This window comes from Paramacrobiotus metropolitanus, unplaced genomic scaffold (genome assembly GCF_019649055.1).
Source record: "Paramacrobiotus metropolitanus isolate TYO unplaced genomic scaffold, Prichtersi_v1.0 Parri_scaffold0000229, whole genome shotgun sequence".
NCBI lineage: Eukaryota > Metazoa > Tardigrada > Eutardigrada > Parachela > Macrobiotidae > Paramacrobiotus > Paramacrobiotus metropolitanus.
The window spans coordinates 95,469-118,984 of NW_026570449.1; the positions used below are offsets into that span (position 1 = coordinate 95,469).

General features: G+C 39.2%; 4 protein-coding genes across 6 annotated transcripts; 2 read left to right on the forward strand and 2 right to left on the reverse strand.

Moving 5' to 3' along the window:
- Nucleotides 1-7,604: 7,604 nt before the first annotated feature.
- On the reverse strand, nucleotides 7,605-10,868 carry LOC129601318 (hippocampus abundant transcript 1 protein-like). The gene is given in 15 exon segments (XM_055500096.1): nucleotides 7,605-7,924; nucleotides 8,112-8,302; nucleotides 8,436-8,515; nucleotides 8,517-8,531; nucleotides 8,596-8,711; nucleotides 8,778-8,849; nucleotides 8,910-9,023; nucleotides 9,305-9,520; nucleotides 9,600-9,714; nucleotides 10,039-10,149; nucleotides 10,151-10,164; nucleotides 10,236-10,298; nucleotides 10,557-10,636; nucleotides 10,639-10,657; nucleotides 10,812-10,868. Coding segments are annotated over 15 exon segments (1,362 nt in total). The 5' UTR covers nucleotides 10,851-10,868; the 3' UTR covers nucleotides 7,605-7,807.
- A 721-nt stretch (nucleotides 10,869-11,589) lies between these two features.
- On the forward strand, nucleotides 11,590-14,793 carry LOC129601325 (proliferating cell nuclear antigen-like). 3 transcript variants are annotated; one of them, XM_055500112.1, is made up of 5 exons: nucleotides 11,590-11,722; nucleotides 12,460-12,879; nucleotides 13,019-13,081; nucleotides 13,290-13,434; nucleotides 14,132-14,793. In XM_055500112.1, exons 2-5 carry the CDS (start codon nucleotides 12,535-12,537, stop codon nucleotides 14,383-14,385), a joined length of 807 nt encoding a protein of 268 aa, XP_055356087.1. In that variant the 5' UTR covers nucleotides 11,590-11,722; nucleotides 12,460-12,534; the 3' UTR covers nucleotides 14,386-14,793. The 3 variants fall into 3 exon arrangements, with proteins under 3 accessions (XP_055356087.1, XP_055356088.1, XP_055356086.1); XM_055500113.1 differs by lacking the exon at nucleotides 11,590-11,722 and adding an exon at nucleotides 12,229-12,297; XM_055500111.1 differs by lacking the exon at nucleotides 11,590-11,722 and having other exon boundaries at nucleotides 12,328-12,879; nucleotides 14,132-14,792.
- LOC129601326 (uncharacterized) lies at nucleotides 14,706-17,939 on the reverse strand. The gene is made up of 5 exons (XM_055500114.1): nucleotides 17,767-17,939; nucleotides 16,917-17,253; nucleotides 15,556-15,706; nucleotides 15,284-15,375; nucleotides 14,706-15,210 (listed from the first exon to the last, which is right to left on the reverse strand). The coding sequence occupies exons 2-5, from the start codon at nucleotides 17,244-17,246 to the stop codon at nucleotides 14,995-14,997; spliced, it is 789 nt and encodes a 262-aa protein (XP_055356089.1). The 5' UTR covers nucleotides 17,247-17,253; nucleotides 17,767-17,939; the 3' UTR covers nucleotides 14,706-14,994.
- Nucleotides 17,940-19,194: 1,255 nt separating this feature from the next.
- On the forward strand, nucleotides 19,195-23,300 carry LOC129601324 (uncharacterized; the record flags this gene model as incomplete). Its single annotated transcript, XM_055500110.1, has 10 exons — nucleotides 19,195-19,357; nucleotides 19,726-20,141; nucleotides 20,653-20,694; nucleotides 20,823-20,847; nucleotides 20,925-21,247; nucleotides 22,379-22,465; nucleotides 22,665-22,706; nucleotides 22,785-22,809; nucleotides 22,930-22,958; nucleotides 23,022-23,300. Coding segments are annotated over exons 1-10 (1,312 nt in total), but the record flags the coding sequence as incomplete, so codon positions are not given.
- Between the last annotated feature and the right edge of the window lie 216 nt (nucleotides 23,301-23,516).

Consider the following 23,516-nt stretch of genomic DNA (forward strand, 5'->3'; position numbering starts at 1 on the left):
TGTATAACTACTGTATTCAAGTTGCAACTTTCATTAATTTCAATTTGGCGATACAATACAGTCACAAGTTTCCAATAAAAGTAAAAGATTTGTACTGACAATGAATACACAGCCTCAGCCGATCCAGAAAGATACTAGCACTTATTTACTTACGGTACTTCAACTATTTATTTGTAATCGTTCTAAGTACAACTTACTACGTACTTTATTCTAATTAAAAATAATTACTAGAAAGCATGCGCAATGCGTACCGTAATCAGCAATGCACGAGTACTGTTACGGTGTTAGTACCTGTATCAGGGCCGCGCTCTAAAATAATATAAGTAATACTTATTACAAAAGGACTGAATGAACATTCCAGAAGGAATTTTCATTCAGGCCTTCTACTTCCAGAGGGCGGTCATGATTTTACCGGATTAATTTGTACACAGTAAAAAGTGCACATACTGGCAACTGCCTACTGTTCAAAATGTTCAATAAGCGAAGTAGTTACAGAAAAATCGGTACGCGTTCTTAGCGTACTCGTATTGAACATTTGTATTGAACAATTTTGCGTTTTAGTTTTACGTTGAACAGTTGCACGTTTTACGCACTACGCAATGTCGAACCACATAAAAAAAACAGTAAAATACGGCAGCAATGCTTTAATACTTTATACGTATGTCAGTTTATCACAGCTGTGACGCTGTCGAAATCGTGGAACTGTTTTGGTTTTACTCGCAAAATCGAACATGCAGTCATGCACTGCTTAACCTCGCATGCTTCCGGCAAAGTTGCATGCGATCGATGTGAGCGCCATCTGCACGTTGCAAACCGTATTTTATTCCGAAAAATCAAACAATGTATTATTTTATAATTTATGGGTTTAACAAGTACAGATACTACGCGTGCTTTAAGTTTTTGAAAACGAGTAAGAAAAAGTACTTACCGGTATAGAAAAAAAGATTTTCTTTAACCTATTGTAACTATAATAAATTACAGATATAAAGTTTTAGCCGCCCATATGGGTGGCTAACACCACTAATACAACTTCTATCGTTTGCAGAATATTAGACAATATAATTAAACAGACATTAGCGGCAACAGTATCCAGCAGTTAACTCTACAAAACTAATCACAGACTGCAAACCGTATTTGAAAGACCGCTCTGTTTATACTTTAAACTTTGTAGATGCCCGTACTGCTACCGCAATTTATCGTAAAATCAGTCCAGTAATTTGCCGTTTGAAACCGTTTAAATCCACTTTAAGTCTATAAGAGTAATTCAGCACATCGCAAAGACGTGCCTGCGATTTTTAAGTAAAATACCTATATATTCTAATCGTTAGCTAAATCTCTTTAAACTTCTTTAACTATAATCTGTTCTTAAAAAACTCTGACTCAGAAATATATGCGCAAATCCGCAAAATTTGAGGTTACAGAAACATTTGTATTATCACTAATATGAACCAAAAGCGTCAACAATGATATGAATGAAATCGAAATTCAATGAATGAATGTACATACCGATACGTTCATATCATGAACGCATTCGTGCATATTGCACCGCTAACGTTATCGGTTATCCTTGCATGTTCGGACAGAAGCGCGTCATTGTGCAATAGGACATCGGCCAAACAGGGACAATCTATTTGGCACTACACATTGTGCACAATATGGCCGTTGCCAGCTTGCTGTAACGGTACAATCTAATTTACGCGGCTAGTCTTTATCTCGCAATAGACTAGCATCATGATAATTATGCGGAAAAATTTGTAATTGCTTCCAACACAAACCTTAAAGATAGTTCAAATTGTAAATATCCATGTCTCTGGGCGAAGCAAATACCTATACATTTTCTGTGCATTTCTATACATTAACGGTGTAACATGTGTTCCATAATAACCTGTGAATACAAATTATCTTCTCCGTGTTTTCCCAAATTAACGTTAAATAATACTACAGACTCATGGAGCAAACCATTAATACGCGTGATGTATTAGTCAGTAACATTCAATTCTATTCATACGTACGAAGACACGATTGCATAATTAATTCCGAAAAGTTTTATATTACAGAGGCTCTTTCAATCGACCGCAAATTCTTATATTCGCTCTTTAATGCGATGGTGCACCATTATTATTATACTACTGATCGCCTGAAAAGGAAAGCAAAGAATTCGAAGATTACGCATTCGTACATGTTAATTGTAAATAATTTAATTACTTCAAGTACAGGTTAATGTTACAATTCATAGGCAGTATATCAAACATGCCGCTTATACTTTCTACTTATCGTTAATTCATATCTATATGCCGATTGCACGCGAGTCATCCGTACATCGCATGTTTACTTCTGCAGCCTTAACTTACCAGTTCGTCTCATTGTCAGATGTTCAGGGATTACATTAAAATATATTAATTGGGCTGTACAATTCGCAAGTCCAGTTGAATAATAAAAGCCACACGTAAAACTACCGCTTTTCATCAATCGTCATGACAGAAAGTTGCACAATGCATAACTACATCCTATGCAGATTCACGCCGGGATCATACAAATAATAAGCCAATTCAGTCCATTATTGATAACGTAATCTCTGACAATTCCACGCGCATTCATGGACAACCACTCGTAAAATTGTGAACTGAAGATATTGTATTAATTATTGTATCAATTTCCCAAACAAACTTCGGTTCATTACACGAAATCTTAACAAGCGAATTACTGTAAGATATACGATTGCCGAGCAAGCGTGATTTCGAAGTCAGTGTGCGATATTTTTACGCTATGGGTTGCATTGCAAGTACCCAATGTTGTCTTTTGACTCCTGTTGGAATTGGCAACCTTCTCACATTTTGTGTTCCGCTGATTCATTCCATTCCAGTGCGACTGATATCATTAGCACGCTGATTGGACACTCGAGCGGGTGGAATGCGGTTCCGAATGGCGATTGGTCCAGAAAAATGCACACCCCACCCGCTTCCGCTCACCCGTGCACTGTACGCACTGGTGTTAAAGTGTAATTCCGAAAAAAATCATACCGAAGGATTCAAGGAATTGTTGCTCACGTTAACTAAGCCAATGTGGCAGGCCTATCAAAGCGTTAACGCTGGTGTGCTTCAGAAACATCGCGCCCGATCGTACATGCGTATTGTATACATTCGTAGTGTTTAAACACTTACGGTTCATCATGTCCACAGCGTATATGGATGCGCTTATCACACGCCTTAAAATAATCCTGCCTTCCGGTTCATATTAAGGACGTGACCTTGAGAGCTAGCTAACCGAGCCGCTGCTCCCGTGCTCACGTTTTGGTCGGCTGACTGAACAATAATGTTAGCTCAAGCCAGAATAACATTCTGCTGCGTAGGTTGTGTCACCTGCGTTAAATTACAGTACTTGTACTATAGAAAGGGATCGTTTGTATCTCTTGCAGTAATCAAAGAGCATGACTGAACAATGGTTTCAGGATGATTCCCACGTTCGAAGCTTGCACTCCGCATAGCCCATGAAGCTGAATTTTATCTGTCTTGCTAATCCCAAAGTTGTTGAGCGAGCATTCCAGAATAAGCGATATTTAAATGAAGTACGGGACTGGAAATACTACTCCATACTTTTCTTAGATCTATATCGTACATAATTATGACATATTACATTATGGCTTATTACAAATTACGTACGAGTGTATAAACCAAAAGATATTAAAGTGTCATTCTGTTTACAGAAATTCATAAAACGTATTTAGATCAACAGTAGTTATCAGAAAATCCCGCAAAAGCCAATTTGCAATTGATAAGGGACTGTGCGCATGCAATAAATTAAATTAAACAAAACCACGTGCAATGTGTACATTAAGTTTACACATTGCACAATGTAGATATACAAATCTATCGTAAAAAAAATCAAAAAACCTGTACAGGCTTGCTGACACATAACTACTTTGTACTGCAAATGTTGAACATGGCAGTTGTAATTACTGTACATCGACTACAGCCAGAACCACAGTTGATTGTTGGGCTTATTCGACGGTGTGGGTTCAACTTAACGATTCCACCTTGCCAATCGTCGGATCGCTAACCTTTTCTATACGTTGTTCGCCTCTTGGTCGTTGTCGATATCGATGTCGAAGAAACAGATTTGAAACTGCTTCCGCTAGAACAATTCATTGGCTGGAATGGTCTGAAAATAAAAATTTCAAACATCCGCACTTCATTGTCTACTTAGTGGATAATATACATATAAAAATTAGAATGTCACTACTAGCACTAAAACAAACATACTAACACAAGGTATTGTATATATATTTCTAACGTTCAAATCAATTTTTTTTGAAATAAGTAATCAGTCCTTCAGCCAGTTCTTATACACTACTCTAAGATAGTTAACGTTGTTCTCCGGTCTTAATTAACGGGAAAACTGGTTTTTTTAAAATTGAGTTAACCGAAAATACAAAAGTAAACGACTTCGCAGCTTAAATCAATCCGAGCGCGAGGAATAATTTCGAATAAGTATTGTGCTTTCGCAGTTTAGGATAAGATTAATAAAGCAATCTTCACCCTGCTAAAAGAAAAGCTATTTTCATAATTAAAGGGCGGTACTACGTAGTAGTATTACTGGGCTATGGCGGTACTAACTCCGACATACAGTATTTTCCTTATATCCACATTTAACAGCCACTACGCTAACTGTGCAAATCGATGAACTAAACTTACATAAGCGGATAAGTCTAACTATGAGCTACAACTAACAACTCACTGAATCAGAAATCCGATCCTTCGCATGAGATGAAAAAGAAACGAAATCAAAGACCACCAAATTTCTTGTTCCGGATTTTCCTAAAATGCAATGGTCCATCCGAATTTGAGCAGTAGAAGGTACAGTACTTATAATCGAGTACGCTGAATCGCCATCATTGTGGTTATACAGACTAAGTATGGAACTATAGATATTTCAACACTGTGATCTTTCATATAATTTACCATTATTTGGATGTAGCATCGTGGTTTCTATTCGTACCGGTGTGTATTTTCCTAAAAATCCCAAAAAAAATCGCCTGTGAATATGACCAAGCATATACAAATTATTATTAATATTTGTATTATATCACTAAGAAAGATAAACGTCACGCTTTTATTTCGCACAAAACATAGAGTAATAATGATATGCTCAGTGCAGCATAACGCATGTAATTGTGTTTTGTATACACAAACAATTATTAATTAAAGGCAGTCAACTTACTATTGGAATAGCTGAAGGATGCAGGACGAAAAATGTATTTCACCAGATAGAAAAATGCATTTGGTTTTGTTGGAAACGTAGACACTGTTTCCATTTTCTTGATGCCAAGCCCCACCGTATCCCTTCCAGACTGGAGGAGGGTATCGGCGGCGGGTGTGCTTGCACGAAAACTGCAATCCGTCAATGTCTTGTTGGCTGTTTGTAGAATGAAATAGGACAGCGGATTGCAGGAAGTGCTTTCCATCGGCTCTTCCCTACACATTCGATTGCCTGAAAACCTACGAAGCGCAAGAAACGAAAATTGCCGTTATCCGTTCTGGCACTGAGCGATTAAATAATATCTATACAGTATTACGAAACAGCAAATCATTATTAAAACAATTTCCATGGCAAGCTAAACAAAAATAAATTTAGAAAAACATAAATTTACAAAAAATTAAACAAAATTTACAAAAATTAAGATAGTTCTGTTCTTTAAAATATTACCGACGCATTTCCGGGTAACCGTCATACAAGAGAACGCGCATTTTCTACAAAATTTTTAATCGAAGCGAATCTTTACGCACATTAAACCATATTAAGCGTATTAAACCGTTTTTTTTTTTTCTTGCAAGAGGGCGCACTTCGGAGGAAGGAAGTAAGTAGTAATACTCTATCGTAAATACTACTGGATATAATTACTACGAGTAGGGTAGTACCTATAAACAAATACGATAAGTACTTTCATATGCACACATGCACATTACTACAATTGTCATAGTGTCAAATACCGTAGAAAGCGAGGTACGTATCTGCCAGATCCGAATTAACTTGTAATCATAATAAATATTAGCAGCACAATAAATACTTACAATAATATTATTGGTGCAATTAATTCAGAAATTATAGAGAGTGAGATAAAAAAAGAAAATATCGCGACGCAGGTACAAACAAGTAAACAATTACTGATTGACACCAATTGTACACGATTTCACCACTTACCAAACATACGAAAGGCCTTCTTTTGATAAGATCGAATACAAATGAATCGCGATTCCCTTGAAAATCCATTTCAACCAACCCACGGAAATTTACCGTATCCAGCGTGGTTTTCGTCCAGTAAGTCAGATTATCATCCACATGTGTAGCATGCAGTTCCATTTCTATCATTTCATTTTCCAGATTCGGAAATACGTTGCTAAAGGAGACTTTGGCCGGACTCAAACAATCTTCAAAATCCCAAAACTTACATCCGCCACATTTAAGTGGTGCTGACCATCTTTGTTGGTGCGGCTAGTAACACGGACACCGATTGCGTGAGTGCGGTGGACACATGTAATAATTGAGGCAAGTAAAACAGTATTCCACAATGCGAGATCGCCACAGGATAATCTGTTCATTCTATTCATCAAAATCCAGCCGCGGCTCATGAAAATAAGCAACTAAAAAACTTAATACAACGATTCTTTCCAACAGATTTAATACTCGTACGATATCATTGTGCTTTGTTGAACGAATGACCAATCCATTACTTTGTCTAAAGTCACCTGCGACATAAAATTGTTCACTTACCCTTTACTAAACAAGTGTAATTAGCTAGCTCGGTTTCGCTACGATCGGAACTTGTAACCTTCCATGTGACTGTCTACTAAGCTATGGATGCAGATCATGTAAAAATCATAATTCGTTGTTTTTGTTTTTTGGTTCCGTCACGCTAAATACGGTACAACCATGCAGCATTGTGATCACAACCAGAAGAGCCACGCGCTGCCTCGTGGACACGAACGAGGTTATTGATGTTTTTGGTAAAGATGCGGTGCATCATCGCATTCGCTTATCAGTCAATTAGTGTAAGCGTACTTTTGTAGTAAACGCCTTAGGAAAACTGGTAACCGAAACCGAAACCAACAACAACAGAATTCAATGTCAGCGAACCTGGCAGGAAAATTTCGCTGGTCACATGAGGTGAATATTAAATACCATACGCATGTGCGCCACCCTAGAAACACTTCTGTACTCTAGTATGCGACGCAATAATATGGTAAGTCAACCAAAACTATTAAAATAAACAGAATATTAACAACAAAAATTAAGATTTATTACAGGTAGTTGTATCAAAAACCATTTGACCGCGTATTATTATTCACGCGTAAAGTCAGCTTCGTAAATACAAATTAGTATAAATGATTCATTATTACCCAAATTATCACAAGACATTGTTAACACTTAATAGCCGTACGGTTCCGTATCTTACAGAACAGTGATTCACACAATTTTTAAAATTTTAATTGCTTGAGCACTACTTTATTCCTTCGACCGCTCACTGCACTTGCGAAACTGCCAAGCCAACAGAGACGGCAATGATCAACGGACAAGTAAAACGTATTCATTAATATTCGAGTCTGCTGTCCCAAATTACAATTAAGACGCTAGAAAAAATAAGCCCAGGAACTCAACACAGTGGCACAGTATGCAAAGCATAGAGCATATCTAAATCAACATTAATCAAAATTGATCAGCGTGCTGCCTTCGAACCTGGATATATTCTCTTTCCTGTAAACCTCGACGTCCTCTTCGTCTTCGTCATCGGCCACGAAACTCATGGTGGGTGTTACCGTTTTGGCCGTTTTGGTTTGTCAGGAAATACCAGTTCCGGAATCCACGCAGACATAAGCAAAGCGCATATCACAAGAAAAGCGCCGAAAACAAAAGGGGACGGTATTATACTCTGCAAACAGAGAAACTTTTACTGGCGGACTTCCGAATGTTTTGCTATTGTAACATGAAAAAACTTAATGCAAAACCATATTTTTTTTAAAGAGTCAGCAAAACTGTAACTACAGAGTTCAATATTCCAGCCAAGCGTAAGTAATTACGCATATTCTATTTTATCGTGCATGTTTTAGTGGCCGTACTTGTTTGCTGGACACTGACGGTGTGGCAGTGGCATTGCCAATTTTCATTTTGTGCAGACTGGCCGGATTACTTTCACCGAATTTCTTTTCGTTCATATCCATATGAAAGAGCGAGAATATCAACCCATAAACAGCCGGACCGAGACCATTACACAAACCCCGGATCCCAGTTATAACACCCTGAACCAAACCTGCAACAGCAAACCTATTGACCGCAACTCCCAATAAATTAAATTCACCATAATCACACATGCTACGGGTGTGTAACAGTGTTTTACACAAAAAAAGGGACAGGAAGACCACATTAAGAGCTATCAGCAATACCTTGCTTATCAGTTTCCGTATAATTCGATACATATGCACTGATGGCTGGATAAGTAATACTGCAAACAGCGGCAAGGATCAGCCCCCCACATCATCCTACAATTCACAACAAACATTTATCACTAGTAGAAAATTTTATCAACAAGAAGCAATCTCTTACCATGTCTGCTGTGCGAAGCCGTACCAAGCAAAGCTGCAGCGCTTCAAAAATTAGGCCGACTGCAATAGTGCTTTTTTACTACCCAAAGTTTTCATCAAATGAGTTAATAACACAGTCTGAAAAGCAAAAACAAAATTATAGATTCGTCATGTCAGTGAGTTGCGAGAAAAAGTTTTACTTACTTGAGCGACTACGGACAATATTCCCACAAAAGCGATGAAGGCGGCAACCATTTCCATGGAAAATCCCACAACCTGACAACAATTCAGTCCAGCAACCATCGCATCGTAAAGTTATCCGACGGCAAGACTTACCAACCGCAAATACACAAATATACACGAAACTTGACCAGCTTCAGGCAAATACGACAAGAAAGTCGTTAGGCTCACAATAAGGATCACTCGGTCGTGCCCAAGTTTCTTCAGATTCTGAAAAATAGTATACTTATGAACTCAGCCATTCAAGAAACACTGAAATAACGCCCGGGACACCCTTTATGTTCGAAAAAGGACCACGAATGCTGAGCTAATTATTAAGAGCATGCAAATCCACATTCAGAACCTCGTAACAACAAAATTTCACACAAACCACTACAAAATCCACAAATAACAAACTTAAAAGCTTAATTACAGGCTGTAAGTTATTTTAATTTTAATAGTAGCAGCAATACAGCAGCTGTACGGTAATTCAGTTTTTTTTGAGCACATACTGAACACGGATCGGCACTCTCCCACGAAAAGTTCGATGAATTAGCAAATCTGGCTTTCTCTGGAAGCGATTCGGGGACGAACGATAAAATAAAAAGCACATCCAGTAGTGCAATGGCTGTGGCCAATGCCACCACCACTTCCTCGCCGTAAATATCACTGAGAAAAGCACCCAGTGCGGGACTGGTCACAAGACTGGCTGCAAATGTAGCCGAAACCTGTAAGAAAGGAAATCCACTTTCAAGTTGTGATCCGGTTTGTCCCTCATAATAAACAAGTACGGACAAAAAAACGCACCAGACCGTACGCTTGACTTCTTTCACTTTCGTCAGTGATATCCGCAACGTAAGCGAAAACTACAGAAAACGTGACAGCGAACACTCCGCTGATTGAGATCAGTCCAAAGTACCATCTGCAACAGAAACATCGAATTAAAACTGAAATTAATATACTCAGAAAAGAAAACTATAACATATCTCCATAACTTAATTACACAGAATTAACTAACCGATATCATGTTCGACATGCTCACTTCTCAATAAGCTACGGTAACTGAAAACAGTAAATAGAATTCGCACTGTGCATTTACCATTTATGAATACTTTATGATCAATGCCAACCGCAACGAATATCGGGAAGACATCAAGATTTTTGCCAGTTAAACATAAATCGGGCAAATGATTCCCAGATTTAGCTAGCCATCGTTTTGTGGAACTCAAGTTCCCGGACCACTTACCCAGGACTAACAATCATAAACGGTATGGGAAGGCAAGTAAAGAAGACGGTGATCAGCAGAAAGGTTTTTCTGCCCCACGAATCCGAAAGAGCGCCGATTAAAGGAGCACTCAAAAGACAACAAACCCTACAAACGAAAGTAAAACAAAATTCAACTTTACTCAGATCACGAATAATGTTCCAGTGCTTTGAGCTCACCTTGATACCAACAATAATTCCATTCATTAAAAACGTATCCTCTGGAAAAGTTTTATTAAGTACCTGAAATATTAAACTTCATTAAAGAACTTTATCATAGTAATTCTTAATCAGCGCCAATGCCCAGTATCTTTACCGCAGATGCATATTTGCTGTCATTAACATCATATCGGAAATCAAGTTACAGTGATTCAACACAGCAACACAGCAAGTGACTGCAAGTCACTCAAGTTCTTATAACTTTCAACCATAACAATGTTAATTACTTTTTATGTTGTCTAGTAAGTTTTTAGCCATAAATTTACTTATAAATGCACTCACGGAAATCATGGGGGTCGTGAGAAGTCCCCATGCGAAGAATTCCAGGAATATGACAACCAAGGCATGGTAGACACTGGGCTCCCGAAAATGTACGATGATCCCTGAAACCACGAAAAACGTTACCTACACTTCGAATCGCAGAATTACGCTTAAAATCTAGGAAAAGGGATTGCTGGCACGTAATGATTCAAAGACAACAGGCTAAACAGACAGATCCATTGACGGGATACAAAAAATGCGCAGCTGTACTCTTACATGTCTGGTGTCCTTCAGGAGATTCCTCTGGTTTTTCATCAAGCGCAAGAGTTTTTTAGCTTTTTCATCAGCGGATTGCTCGTGCCTCGAGAAGAGGCCGAGCTAGATGAATCTAATCGCTGGATTTCAAAATTGGATGAGGCCCGATTCAGTATCGCATGGGAGGGAACAGAATTCTTCACAGACATGCTGCACACAATTTAAGCATGGACGCCTAACTGGAGCAACAACAAGCAAGAACTAAGTAACAAGCATCTTGTCCGTTAACAAGCGATAAAATTCTTCCGACTGATTGTGAGATACACTGAACGATATGAATGTGAAACGGAAAATTAATTATTACAGAATACAGATGATAGCTAATTAAAACTTAATAGCTAACTGAATGCGACGACGGAAGCATGGCACGAAGGCAGTATCTGTACATAAATAAAAATTATTAATAATTTGGAACAGCAACATGTGCAATTCTGAAATTTAATTCGTTTCCGGGTCCCGGGAAGTGAAAAATGCTAAACGAGGATTTTACGGCATGCGCTGTTGGTAATGCATAGTAACGACCGTACGAATAGGGTCCGAGCACGTTAGTAAGCACCTGTAACCGTGTAACGCAACTTTTTACGCAAGCGTTTTGAGCCGGAAAAGCTGTTTTCATTTTTCTCAAGTCTTTTACGTCTGTCACGGTCTGTGTTAACAGTTTTCTGACTGCATCGTACCGCGAACGCATCATACTGCTAAAAGACAAAACTGCCTGAATATAATAAATTGTTGAGCATGTAAACCCAGCCATTTTCGGAGGAAGAGCCAAGAGTTCTGCATAAAGTCGCATAATGCCATCGCAAAGGGCAGCTGTTTTATGTTTCAAAAGAAGCACACTAATAATTATGTTACAGTAATTAAGACGTTGTACGGTACGTTTAATTTGTGTTGAAGTGATTTTGTTGTACGGAATCTATTTTTTGACCTGCTGTATGTTTATAATAATCGTAAATTTGTATCCCCGGTACGTTACTGACTTACTGTACGTCTGCGTTTGCATGCGTCCGATTTTTTACTGTTTTCTTTGAATGTTTTTTTCTATCTCAAACAAAAAACTTCCAGTGGTGTATGACCGTATGGCGCATCCTATGCATTCGATGCCCGTCTATTGAGTGATTGGTTAACTGTGTATAACACTATAACGTGAACAACAGAACTGTTACAGAAGTGTTCATTATAGAAAATAAAGTCTTTAAAAATAAATATTTACTAACAGAAGCACTATTATTATTATTGTGATTTTTATGATTATTATTCTCACTCAACACTAGCCAACTCCTTTCAATGGAGATATCTTAACAGGATAATTTTTTTGGTTAGTTTAGAAAATTTTATACTTTTTTGGTTTATTATAGATCATTCTCATATAGACGGTCGTACGGTTATGAATTTTCGCGGTTTTGCAGTGTGCTCTGTTTGTTAAAAGCGCCATCTGCGTGAATGTGATGTATGCGATCCAGCAAAAAGCGGGCAAACGGATAGCACTAGTCACCGTTCACTTTGTTTGAATATACGTACTACTTCGTTTGTCTTCGAAGATTAACACAGTTCGTCTAAATTTTGTTGAATCCTACGCAATTTGATTCTATTCTCAAAACTTCTTTTACAGATTTGTTATACGGTCAGTTGTACCTTGGGTAATTTATTAACTGAGCCAGTATTGTGATCCTACGAACCCGCCAAGATGCCTGTCAACGCCAACATTGGTTTCGAAGCCAAGATGGATCACGCCAGCCTGCTGAAGAAGATCATTGAAGCCATCAAGGATCTGCTGGGTGAATGCACATGGGATTGCACGAATACGGGCATGAGCCTCCAGTCCATGGATAGCTCCCACGTGGCGTTGGTGAATGTTATGTTGAAATGCGAGGGCTTCGAGCGGTACAAGTGCGACAGGAACTTGAACATGGGCATCAATCTGAGCTCCATGGCCAAGGTTCTCCGCTGCGCTGGCCCGGACGACAGTGTGGCCATCAAGACCGATGGGGATAGCAGCAGCGCCAGCTTCATCTTTGAGAGCCCGGACGGGGTACGCACCTGGTGGTTAAACTGTGGGGAATATTTTGCTGTTTATGGGAGAGTTTGCTAAACTTGAATGGACTGGGTTCTTGGGCTGGCATGAACAGACGAAAAACTGGATTGAAAAATGCGTGATTATTGTTTTTCAGGATCGTTCTGCGGAATTCGAGCTTAAACTGATGAACATAGATGTGGAACATTTGGGCATTCCGGTAGGTTAATAGCCGTTAATTCGTTGAAATAGTCAGGGGCCAGTGAAAAAATTTCACTAGCCAACATCCTGTCTGCTAATAAGACCATCCCTGATAACCTGCTATTAGTAAACGCTTGTGACGTTTATTTATAAATTACTTCGAAGTTCGAACACTTCAGAACTCTTTACAGAATGCAGTAAACCTTATTAAACTTTTTTATATTTAGGACACAGCGTACGACTGCATCATCAAGATGCCATCGCAGGAGTTTCGCCGCGTCTGCGCAGATTTGAGCCAATTTGGTGACAGCGTTACCATATCGTGTGCGAAGGCCGATGTGCGTTTTGAGGCCCAGGGAGATATCGGAACAGGTGATTATTGTGATAATATCCACTGCACGTTGAAAATTTGGATATTCTCTAATATCTTCAATGAGTAGTTTTTCACCTTTGTCACTTTGACTATCGCTAAGCTGGTTAAAACATCGTTAGAGGAAATGCTGCAGCTGTTTTTGGCACACTGAATAGAGTGTCTAAGAATTCGAACGACGCCAACGATTACGGTTATTTTTTTATTGTTTAAATTTGATCGCCTTAAGTAGTTTAAATCCGCGCAGGCGCATTTGTATGGATACTGGCTGTTGCCGAATAAAACTTTTATTACGATGTTTTTGACATGAGATGATAAGCTGGCCTGTTTTTTGGTCTTATCATGGTCCTTCTCTACTCATACGTACTCCATTTTTTTGTCGTTTTTTCTTCAGATTGGGGCTCCTTTTTTCTACCCATTCTTTAAAATTATGAAGTAAATATTGAAAGGAACGTATCTTTGGGTTGCGTTACATTAATTTCTGTCCGGGTAATCTTCTTGACTTGACGCAAAAACATAAATTGATTTAAAGTTAGCTGTATTATACAAATTTGTACCTTCTTAAAATCTGTACCGTTCTTAAAAGTTTTCTGTTCCCAGTAATTTTCAGTTCTCGTCCTTTCTTGTTCTCAAATAATTTTCGTTTCTTCCATCCGGTTTTTGTTGTTTTGTGAAATTTATGAAATCGCTGTTTTGCAGGGCATATTCGTCTGGGAGCAAAAAGTGGTACAGTGGAAAAACCGGAGGATGAGATCTCCATTGAATTGGAAAACCCAGTCACGCTGACTTTCGCTCTGAAATATCTCAACAATTTTGCTAAGGCTACGCCGCTGTCTCCGACGGTGCGTTTGTGTATGTCCAACAATCATCCTTTGTGCATTGAGTATCCGATGGTGGAGGTCGGCCACATCCGCTACTACCTGGCTCCCAAAATTGAAGAAGAGACCGAGTAGGATTGACTTGCCTAGAATTTCTGGCGTGATTTTCTTCTCTGGCCTATTTTATGTGGATAAAGTTCCTGGCTGTCTTTGCAGTTGTGTTTGGCTATTTGCGCCTAGGCTTTGTAATATATGCTGACAAAATTTCGACGTCGGAATGCGGGTCTTGACTTATGCGCTGTTGCATTCTTATAGTAATTGAATGATTTGTATCCGCCCATGTCTTCTTCCGTTTTAAATCGCTCAAATTTGCAACTGTTGTGCTACGTGCTTTAAAGTCTCGCCATGTCTAGCGAATGCTCCCTTGACTGAACAAACGATTTCTTAATTTTTTCCATTATTACTTTATGTTCCACAAAAAACTTTGAACTTAACAAACTGATGTCATCCCATAAAAAACGGTTTGACTTTTGAGTATTCCTGCTCCAACACAGTGATTATATTAAACTGATACCAGACATCAATGATTTTTTATAAACGTTACCATTACGTACACGGTACACTTACACCATGAAAATAAAAAATCGCATTTTAAACATTTGAAGTTAACCAGCTGCTCTCAAGGTTGCGCAAGGATACATGTATTACTGAATATGAGCAATTCCGAATGTCTGCCAGCGGTCTTTAGGCCCAGGTTGGGGCATTGCTGCCAGCTCCGTATGGACCAGTTGCGGGCTGTTTTCCGCACGTCGTGTTGGTTCCCACGTTGTTCACTGCTTCGCGGAATGGTCCATCGAAGGTTTTCGTATTGCCGCCATAAGCGACCCGAATGCCAGAAAAGCAGCGTCCGAACGAATCGAAGACAGGGTAGAAGACCTCCCGGAAAACTGTGCCCCAGATCTACAACATAAACATTAGTTACATTACCAAATAAAAGCTACAGCACTTTCTTTATGCTAAGCCGAATACTTACACGTCCAATCCAGAAGAAAACAATGGAGAACAATTTGAAGAATGGTGTGCAGAAATAGTTGTTGATGGCAATAACCAACGCGAACAACAGACCTGAAAAATATCGTAAAAGGTCACGAAAAACCCACTCCAAGTTACCAAAACGCAACACCACACGATCTGAGTCTGATTACCAACGACAAAATTTCTGGATCGCTATTCAATGACAAAATTTCTGGATCGCTATTTATTTTACACACTGGACTGCACGTTCAAATGTTCACATTTACGCACCCCAAACGAATGCCAGCGGTAGCGCGAAAATAGCCACAAGCAGCCGGTACATCCAGAGCTTGGTCCAGTGGAACATGACGAATGTTCCACGCCATACTGGCTCGAAGCCGTGCGTCCCATCCGGCTCAGCGAGAACATCATCGAACATAATCTGGAAAACCCATATAGTTAATAAAGTCACTCAATGCTTTGCAATTATTATCAACGAAACCCCGACCGACGATTTTTAACAATTAGCAATCGATCGACCAGATTACCAAACCGAATCGGTAACAGTTAACCAAAATAAACTGTAAGACCATTTCAATGGACCAGCGATCAGTCAAGCGATGACCGTGAATGAAATTTTGTCAGGTGGCAGAAGACGATAAAGGTCATGTGTAACTTGTGTGGTTTCAAAGTTTTCACGAATTTGTGTATTAAGATAACGTCTTCATGGTGGGCAAATCGCTTCCAGGATTTTTTCATGTTTTCGAGATAAATATACTTTGGCGACATATCAGTCTAGTCTATTCAGAATTTTGAAAGTTACCCGATACATGTTACATTAATAAGATTAATGTGCATTATGTGCAATACATCGATACGCATTGCACATACAGATGGATATGTACAATACATATCCATCTGTTTATATGCTGGATTAGTATCGTCTGAATTTAGAAACGTACGCCAGATGTTGCACTAATGGATTCATGTGCATGGTCAGTTTAGAACATTCAGCCCCAATAGATCACAACCAAATAGAATAATATTACAAAATGTAGTAATTTATGTGCTTATGTTTACGCTGGTCTTGGAGTCTTGGACAGTTGACTATCGGAATAAATCTGCTGACAAGGCCAGGTTACCACTTAAGCACATTGATTCACAACCCTCGGGTACAAATAAAATCTAATGTCATTGGCCGTTTTACGAATTCTTGTTTGTTAAAATTTTGCTAGAAATTTTCCGGTTTGGAAAATGCAAGAACCCCAAATAAATAAACATACACAATTGGTAACAAATTTTTTATGCCCCTAAAAGTTACAGTTGTAACGTGTGACGTTCTTGTCTCCACTATTTTGCTGCCTAATGCCTGCATATGGTATGAAATATACAAAGCATTGGGTTAAAAATTTTTCAGACAAACATTTCACGAAATATTATTATGCAGCCGTAAATTTAAAAGGGTTTTCACTAAGCGATTCTTTGCAGTTTCTACTTATCTTTTGTTGTTGAAGTGATGGGAAAAGCGGTGTACCGCATTACAAGTGCGAGCATATAGTCACGCCGACTCACGCTTATATGCATGCCAATGTCGATTATGATCACATGAGAAAGCCACGTTTACTACAGCTAATAGCAGTATGAGTACTCACATGGACTTGGCCATTAATATTCTTTTCATCCCGATCCAGCACATTCAGGCCGATGGTCAGCGGTGTATGCTGTGCCGCATGCTTGCCGGTCTTGGTCTTGGTTTTACCGGTTCTGACGTCGGTGGTGGTTTCGGTGGTCGTAACCTGGAGCGTTTCCCCTTGTGCTCCGTCAGCAGTGGTCAGCGGTGTTTCGGCATCATGCAGCTCAATATGTTCAATGTGCTCCACGGTTTTCGGATCCTTTTCATAGAATTCCTTCGTCTCGGCGTGGATGTAGCTGGGATGGCGCTGAGTGGGCTCTAATAGTGGCTGATCAGCTTTACTGTCCATTGTTGCGCTGCAAATTATCGCAATTTCAGTGATTTTTACATACGAATACTATCAAATATTGCGTGTAGGCCTATACTGAGAAGATCCACGAGTGTCGAGATATTCAAATCTATTAATTCTTATTCTTTATATTTTCTGGTTTGCTGCACTAAAACGATTTTACGAAAAATAAACCGCTATAAAGCAGCACAATTCTTGAACAAAAGCCTTGAATTACCGGCAAAATTACACCGCTTTGATCGTTTAGAATTTTATAGGGTCACAAAATGGCGGCGGCGTCATGATGCGTAAAGATCATTTGGAGCGTTCTAAGATGTCAGCTACCTTCCCAAATCAGATAATCATTGAATTATACCATAGAAAACATCAATTTGACATTAATATCACTCGATTAAGTTAAGCACTAACAACATTGACTGAGCTAAGTTTCGATAGTATTCTTTAAAAAATTTTATATACAAGATATACACTCAATCTTGCAGTGAAAATAGTTTCGTTCTAATGTTAAAGTTCTGCCTACCTTGTACAAGGTTAATTCGGACGCGCTGACCCGAAGAGGAACGGTATAGTTGCGATGGATAGCTGGATTTAAAACGAATCAAAAAGATGTAGCTTGCTGCTTGCCGAAATAAAAATTTTCTGGTCAGCGAATGCTCATCCACATAATAATCACGGGTATATTTGACAGCTCTATTTGGCTGGCTTCTCTTCCACAAGCCCAAAGTTCATAAACCAACCACACGGAATACGAAGCTGAGAGACGGGCGCAAATGATACATCCTCAATTTAGCCCAAGCGTCTCAGTGTGGACAACTGGGCATACTGACAGTGTGCTGTGGTCAGTCTTGTGTGGCAGACAGAGTAGGACATAATAACAGACGCATTCTTTCACATCTAATCGAAATGATGCTGGCCGAAATTGCGGCGTTCCATCTAAAGATTGAAGCCAATAGATTCCAGTCTGATTGGGGACAAAATCGCACTTTGGATAAAAATTTGATAGGTTTTAATGAATTCTTGCACGTACTTTATATGTTCTATAATGCTTGAACTTGACCATTGCGATAGCGGATTAACCAACGCGCAGATGCGAGTTCGCAATAAAACAAGATTGCCAATACAAAATATCACAAAAATGATAATAGTCATCATGCGCTAGAAGTACGTACTTAATTTTATCAAATGGGAACAAAAACTGCAGGCGCGTGCTCGTGTAATGGCTGTATTTATTCTAGTCACGCCGCCATTCTCCTAAAAATGTAATAAAATGAATTAAAAATGTATTAAAATGTACAGATAGTCAGATAGATAGAGTACAATATTTCTACACGATTACGGGTATTAAGACAAATATGTTCCACTGTAGTTCCTTGCGTGGAAAGATGAAATGGAATGGTCAAGGTCGACATTTAAAAGACTCAGCTTGCAGTATTCCTGTCTACACTTCAATTAAACGTGCACATGTTCATTGTACAATGACGTGGTCATAAGAAGGAACATACTTATTTTCCAATTATGCAAAAACCCCAGGACATAAAAATGCAAATTCAACACGACGAAAGAATGAAGTGCTTGTTTGCAATGGCATTAGCTAGGCGAAGCCGACAGGTAAATTGTATCCGATGTGCGAGAGTTCCAAGTGATTGGAAAATATCTGTATTGATTATTATGAGCTTGCGTGACCGCAGCAAGGCATCGTATCGTGTGCGTTTAACTATAAGATGCCTCTTGGTACGCAAAACCAAATATATTCCAGGCTCTGTTGTGACCGGTTGTTTTGCAATATATTCCTATGCGATATTCCATGGTATACGATAATTGTGCTACTTTGTTTGCTAACCGCACACGCAAAAATATTCCTAGTGTGTGTACATAATAGTACAGGATAAATTCACAAAATGATCGTTCGACATTTGAACCACAGGCAACGCGCCAGGCCGGCAAATGCTCGGTATGTTTCCCTTTAGATCCATACTATCGACTAGCTCTTAGTTTTTTGGTTAGCTCTTTTTACAGAAAACAGAGAAGAAATATATTGCAGGCACCCAGATGATGATGGAACCATGAATGTGCCCTCGCATTGACTTCGTACGTCAGTACATTTCGAAAAGGTACAAGACCGTAGAGAACAATTTCGGTACTTGATTTCGATAAGTAAGTAATTGGTAAAACGGCTGCTACAGCGTTTAGTGCGATTATTTTTGTTTTAAATTTAAAAACTGAATTAATTATATTATTTAATTTTACAATTAGTTGAAACTATATGCAATGTAATAATTAAACAGAATGAAAACGCTTTTTTATGTCGCTACACATGGACTGGAATGGTGCAGTAGTTTGAAATTCTGCGATTTCCTGGAAATGTTCAAGTTTTTCGGATTGAACGCTGTATCATTAATTAGCTCAGCCAGTGTCAAAACTATCATACATCGGTTTAAACTTGTTGCAGTATCGGTTGTTTAACTGCTAATAATTACAGAACGGTCTGGATACAAATTCCGGCAATGTGCTTATTGCCCCAATGGAACTTACACTCACAGAAAGATGCAAAATTAAGGCGGGCTATTTTCGTTTCGGCTGTGTTGTTGTACTGCGGTAACCACATTGCCGGGAAAAATGCCACATCACTGAACATCGTCTTATTAACGGTTATCAATAATGGATCTACAACGGAATTCGGGTTCAGGTCTTCCGCGGCGGTTATGGATTATGGAGTGGATGCTCTCCAAACCACATACGGCGAATTCGGGAACTTTTCACACGCTATTTCCATACCCGGTGGCGAGACACCTGGAACATCATGTTCCAATTTGGAGGCGCGAGGTCCCTTTTTTGCATCGAAATTCTTTTACGAGCAAGGAGGAAAAGGCTCCACGTTGGTGTTTCTTGGACCAGGTAGAAAAATTTTGTTATCATTACCAAAATTTTGAGGCATTATGTGTTTTAAGCAAAAACAGTAGGAAAACGTTAATGTACTTCCGTATTCACCTTTGAGGATTTCGATTCGGACCGGAAATGGTCAAACCCAAGTGCCGTAAAGTATGGCAGTGCATAACAACTGCGTCAGGTAGCTCCTACAGCCTTATTGCCTGTGAATTGTGAATAACTGTCTTCTTGTTCATTGTGCACATTAATTTTTAACGGCCAAGATAGTCTGTATAGTTGGTGGTTTGTACCTGTATCCCCATATAGATAAAAAAAAACAGCCGCTTACGAGGTGCAACGCCGACAATATTGTTTGGACTGTAATTAGCTACTCGTAGTAGTCGCTTACGTTCTTTGCCCAGCAGTATATGGGTTTGTTAACGACAGAATCAATTTCATATAAATAAGCATGCAAGCATTTGTAAATCTGTGGTAAAATTCCAACAGTTGTAACCAGGACTTATTAGTACTATCTTTTTAGGTTGTGGAGGAGCCGTTGCCAGTTTGGGTCATTTAGCAAGAGGTATCTGCTACTAGCTAGCTTACTGCACGCTTCAGTGTAGTACTCGTACATGTGCGGATGAGGAAACGAAACTTTTTGTACAGTAGATGTTTCAAACTAACAGACTTTAATTATATTGCTGATTGCAGCCTGGAACGTGCCTTTTTTTACAAAGTAAGTTGGATTACAGAGTAATCGAGTTGAATTTATTCATGTTCCACCTCACGATTTGTTTTCGATGGAAATAACAGTTTGGGAATAGACACCGCTCTTGGACTTCAAGACAAAAAACGATTCCCGACACTGATCCGACTTTCGCCATACCAGAACCACCAAGCTGTTGATTTGATGTTGGTTATCCTGAAATATTTTCACTGGACAAATGTCAGTTGTCTATGTGATGATTCTCTGGAAAGTGGCGTCTTCCCATCTTACTACATTAGTTGCCGGTATATGTTTGATACATTGCGCCTAAAAAACGTGAATGCCTGGCGGACGGCATTCAACCCACAGGCTAACTTCAGCGCGGCCGATCTGGATGATAAACTCAAGGAAATCCAACGCAACAGTCGAGGTGAGAAACTAATTCGTTCCCTTACTTAGCAAATTATCACAACATCAGAAAATGTTCTAGCGTGGTCCGCCATGATTGCACAGTTCTCCTGAATGGCTGATTGCTGTAATTACTAATTCGTGTATTCGCTCCGAGCAACGAAACGCTTTCCTCTTCACAAACGTTTTATAGCAAGTTTCATTCACAGTTGTGTTAACGTTTCGTAGGTAATGTGTACATACATATTAACTAGGTCATATCCAGAGTACAAACAGGTATAAACTTTAATATTACTAAACCAAACTTTACTACTTAAGTTTTAAGACAAAGTCTGCGCTGCACAGATCTATGGAATACGATCGATCGTACAGCAATAACATACGAGTAATTCTATGAAATAATTTCATGTTCCTGCCAGCTTGTTGACACCGATACCGGTAAAACCCACACCGTCAGGCGATGCAGCAAAAAAGAAAAGAAAAATCGCATTCACATAATTATCCCAATTAAGTAGACAGTTACTTAAAAAACATTTGAGAACTGCAGTAATGTATTCTACAAATGCTATCGTGAGCCTATGGCAAATCACTCGCAAGATTACACATCTGCAGCAAAGGTAAACAGTGTTAGCTGATATGTATGGACAAGTAAAGTCTGTTTCCTGCTGGTATCCTGTTTTAAAACTGCTGCTGTTGATCAGCAAACAATACGATATCCAGCAGGTGAGGAGGCCCAGAACTAGCCGGGCATATTTAAAGGGAGCGCGTTGTCAGAAAATGCATTTCAAGTGCCACAAAACTTATGCAGTGAACGTGCTTCGGAAGCTTCGTGCAACAATATCTACAAGCTGGTAATTCCTGTATGCTAAAAGTGTGGCTAGCTGGCTTTACAGCTATGCCACATATGCAAAGAATGGCTAAGGCATATGCAACTGTGATATTTGTGTTCGTGACCTTTGCATATATTTCTCCTTGCAAACGGTTTTGACGTGGCTATTGTGGAATTTGTGTTGGTGGGAAATCGAACTACCACTAGCGATGCATTTTCGGGGCAATCTTTGAGTTTGGTGTAAGAGAAATCTCTTCAAAGTATGGGAATGCTATGAATTTTTCTAAAGTGCGCATTTCGGATCCTAACGTGACAACCTGTGAGATGATGGACCAAAAGCCACATTTTGGGCTACTCGGTATTTCTACAGGCAAGCTGTGGGCAATCCAGTAATGGGTTTATTTGGACCAGGTACGAATGAAAGATTAAGCGCTGAAAAGAAGCGGAGGTCATTTCAAAATTTTTGGGAACTAATATATATTGTATTTAAAGTATTAATTAAACTAGAAAATTTGGCTTAAAAAGTAAGAGTCACAGCAGCAGATTGTTAATCGTGCGGATGAAGGTTACTGCTTATGTTACAGTCTCAGACGATTTGTAAATTGCTTAGGATGTCCGACCGCTGCCGCATCTGTGGGTCATTTGGCTCGAGGTACAGAATATCGGTCATTGTACATACTTACATATAAGAAAGGTCATCTGGCATGTGTCAAACCTGTTTTGCTTGTAGCATGGAATAAGCAGATGCTTATAGCGTAAGTTCGTTCAATTTTATATATTTTTTCTGAATATTTGAAGTTGACCTGAAGGGTATTTTGTGCTGTTTTCAAAACGAACTGTTCCATGGTTTAATGTTCTGCTGTTTTGTTATTTAGAGTAGCTGGTGACGCTGCAGTTTCTGCCAGTAAGGGTACCCACTCATTGCTGTGTTTTTTGTACCGTTTGGTAAAAAACTAATGTTCCACAGAAACACGTTACCCAACATTAACGAGATTATCGCCGTATATACAAGAGGATCTGACAAAATTTGTTGTGGAAATCTTAAAGGCTTTCAAATTTACGACTGTCGGAGTGCTGTGTGATGACGCAAATGACGCACAGCTGTATATTTACGTACCGATGTGTACGGGAATTTTCGATGATCTGCGGCTGAGACACAACATCAGCGCTAACCGATACTACGTTAACGGCAGCGATCTCGCTAGTACCAACCGCTACTTAGAGGAAGTTCGCTCACAAGCCCGAGGTAAACTTTAATTGCTTTTAGACAAACTGTGGAATGGGTCTAGCTATAAGACAATTCCTCTCTGAAAATACTGTGGATATAATCGTGTAATTGTGGATGTAATCGTGTACTGAAAATATGTGTAATCGATCAGTATTAAAAAGATAACTTACCGCACAGGACTCTGTTATCCTGTGGGAATCGGCATACTGCATACCGATTTCGCACAGGATAACA

Excerpts from the sequence above, each read along its gene's own strand:
- LOC129601326 (XM_055500114.1), bottom strand. The coding sequence starts at position 17,246 with ATGGACAGTAAAGCTGATCAGCCACTATTAGAGCCCACTCAGCGCCAT. Across the intron at positions 15,376-15,555 it reads ACCGCTGGCATTCGTTTGGG|GTCTGTTGTTCGCGTTGGTT; the intron begins GTGCGTAAATGT and ends GATATTTTTCAG. Across the intron at positions 15,211-15,283 it reads TTTTCTTCTGGATTGGACGT|ATCTGGGGCACAGTTTTCCG; the intron begins GTAAGTATTCGG and ends TTTATGTTGTAG.
- LOC129601325 (XM_055500112.1), top strand. The coding sequence starts at position 12,535 with ATGCCTGTCAACGCCAACATTGGTTTCGAAGCCAAGATGGATCACGCC. Across the intron at positions 12,880-13,018 it reads TCTTTGAGAGCCCGGACGGG|GATCGTTCTGCGGAATTCGA; the intron begins GTACGCACCTGG and ends ATTGTTTTTCAG. Across the intron at positions 13,082-13,289 it reads TGGAACATTTGGGCATTCCG|GACACAGCGTACGACTGCAT; the intron begins GTAGGTTAATAG and ends TTTTATATTTAG.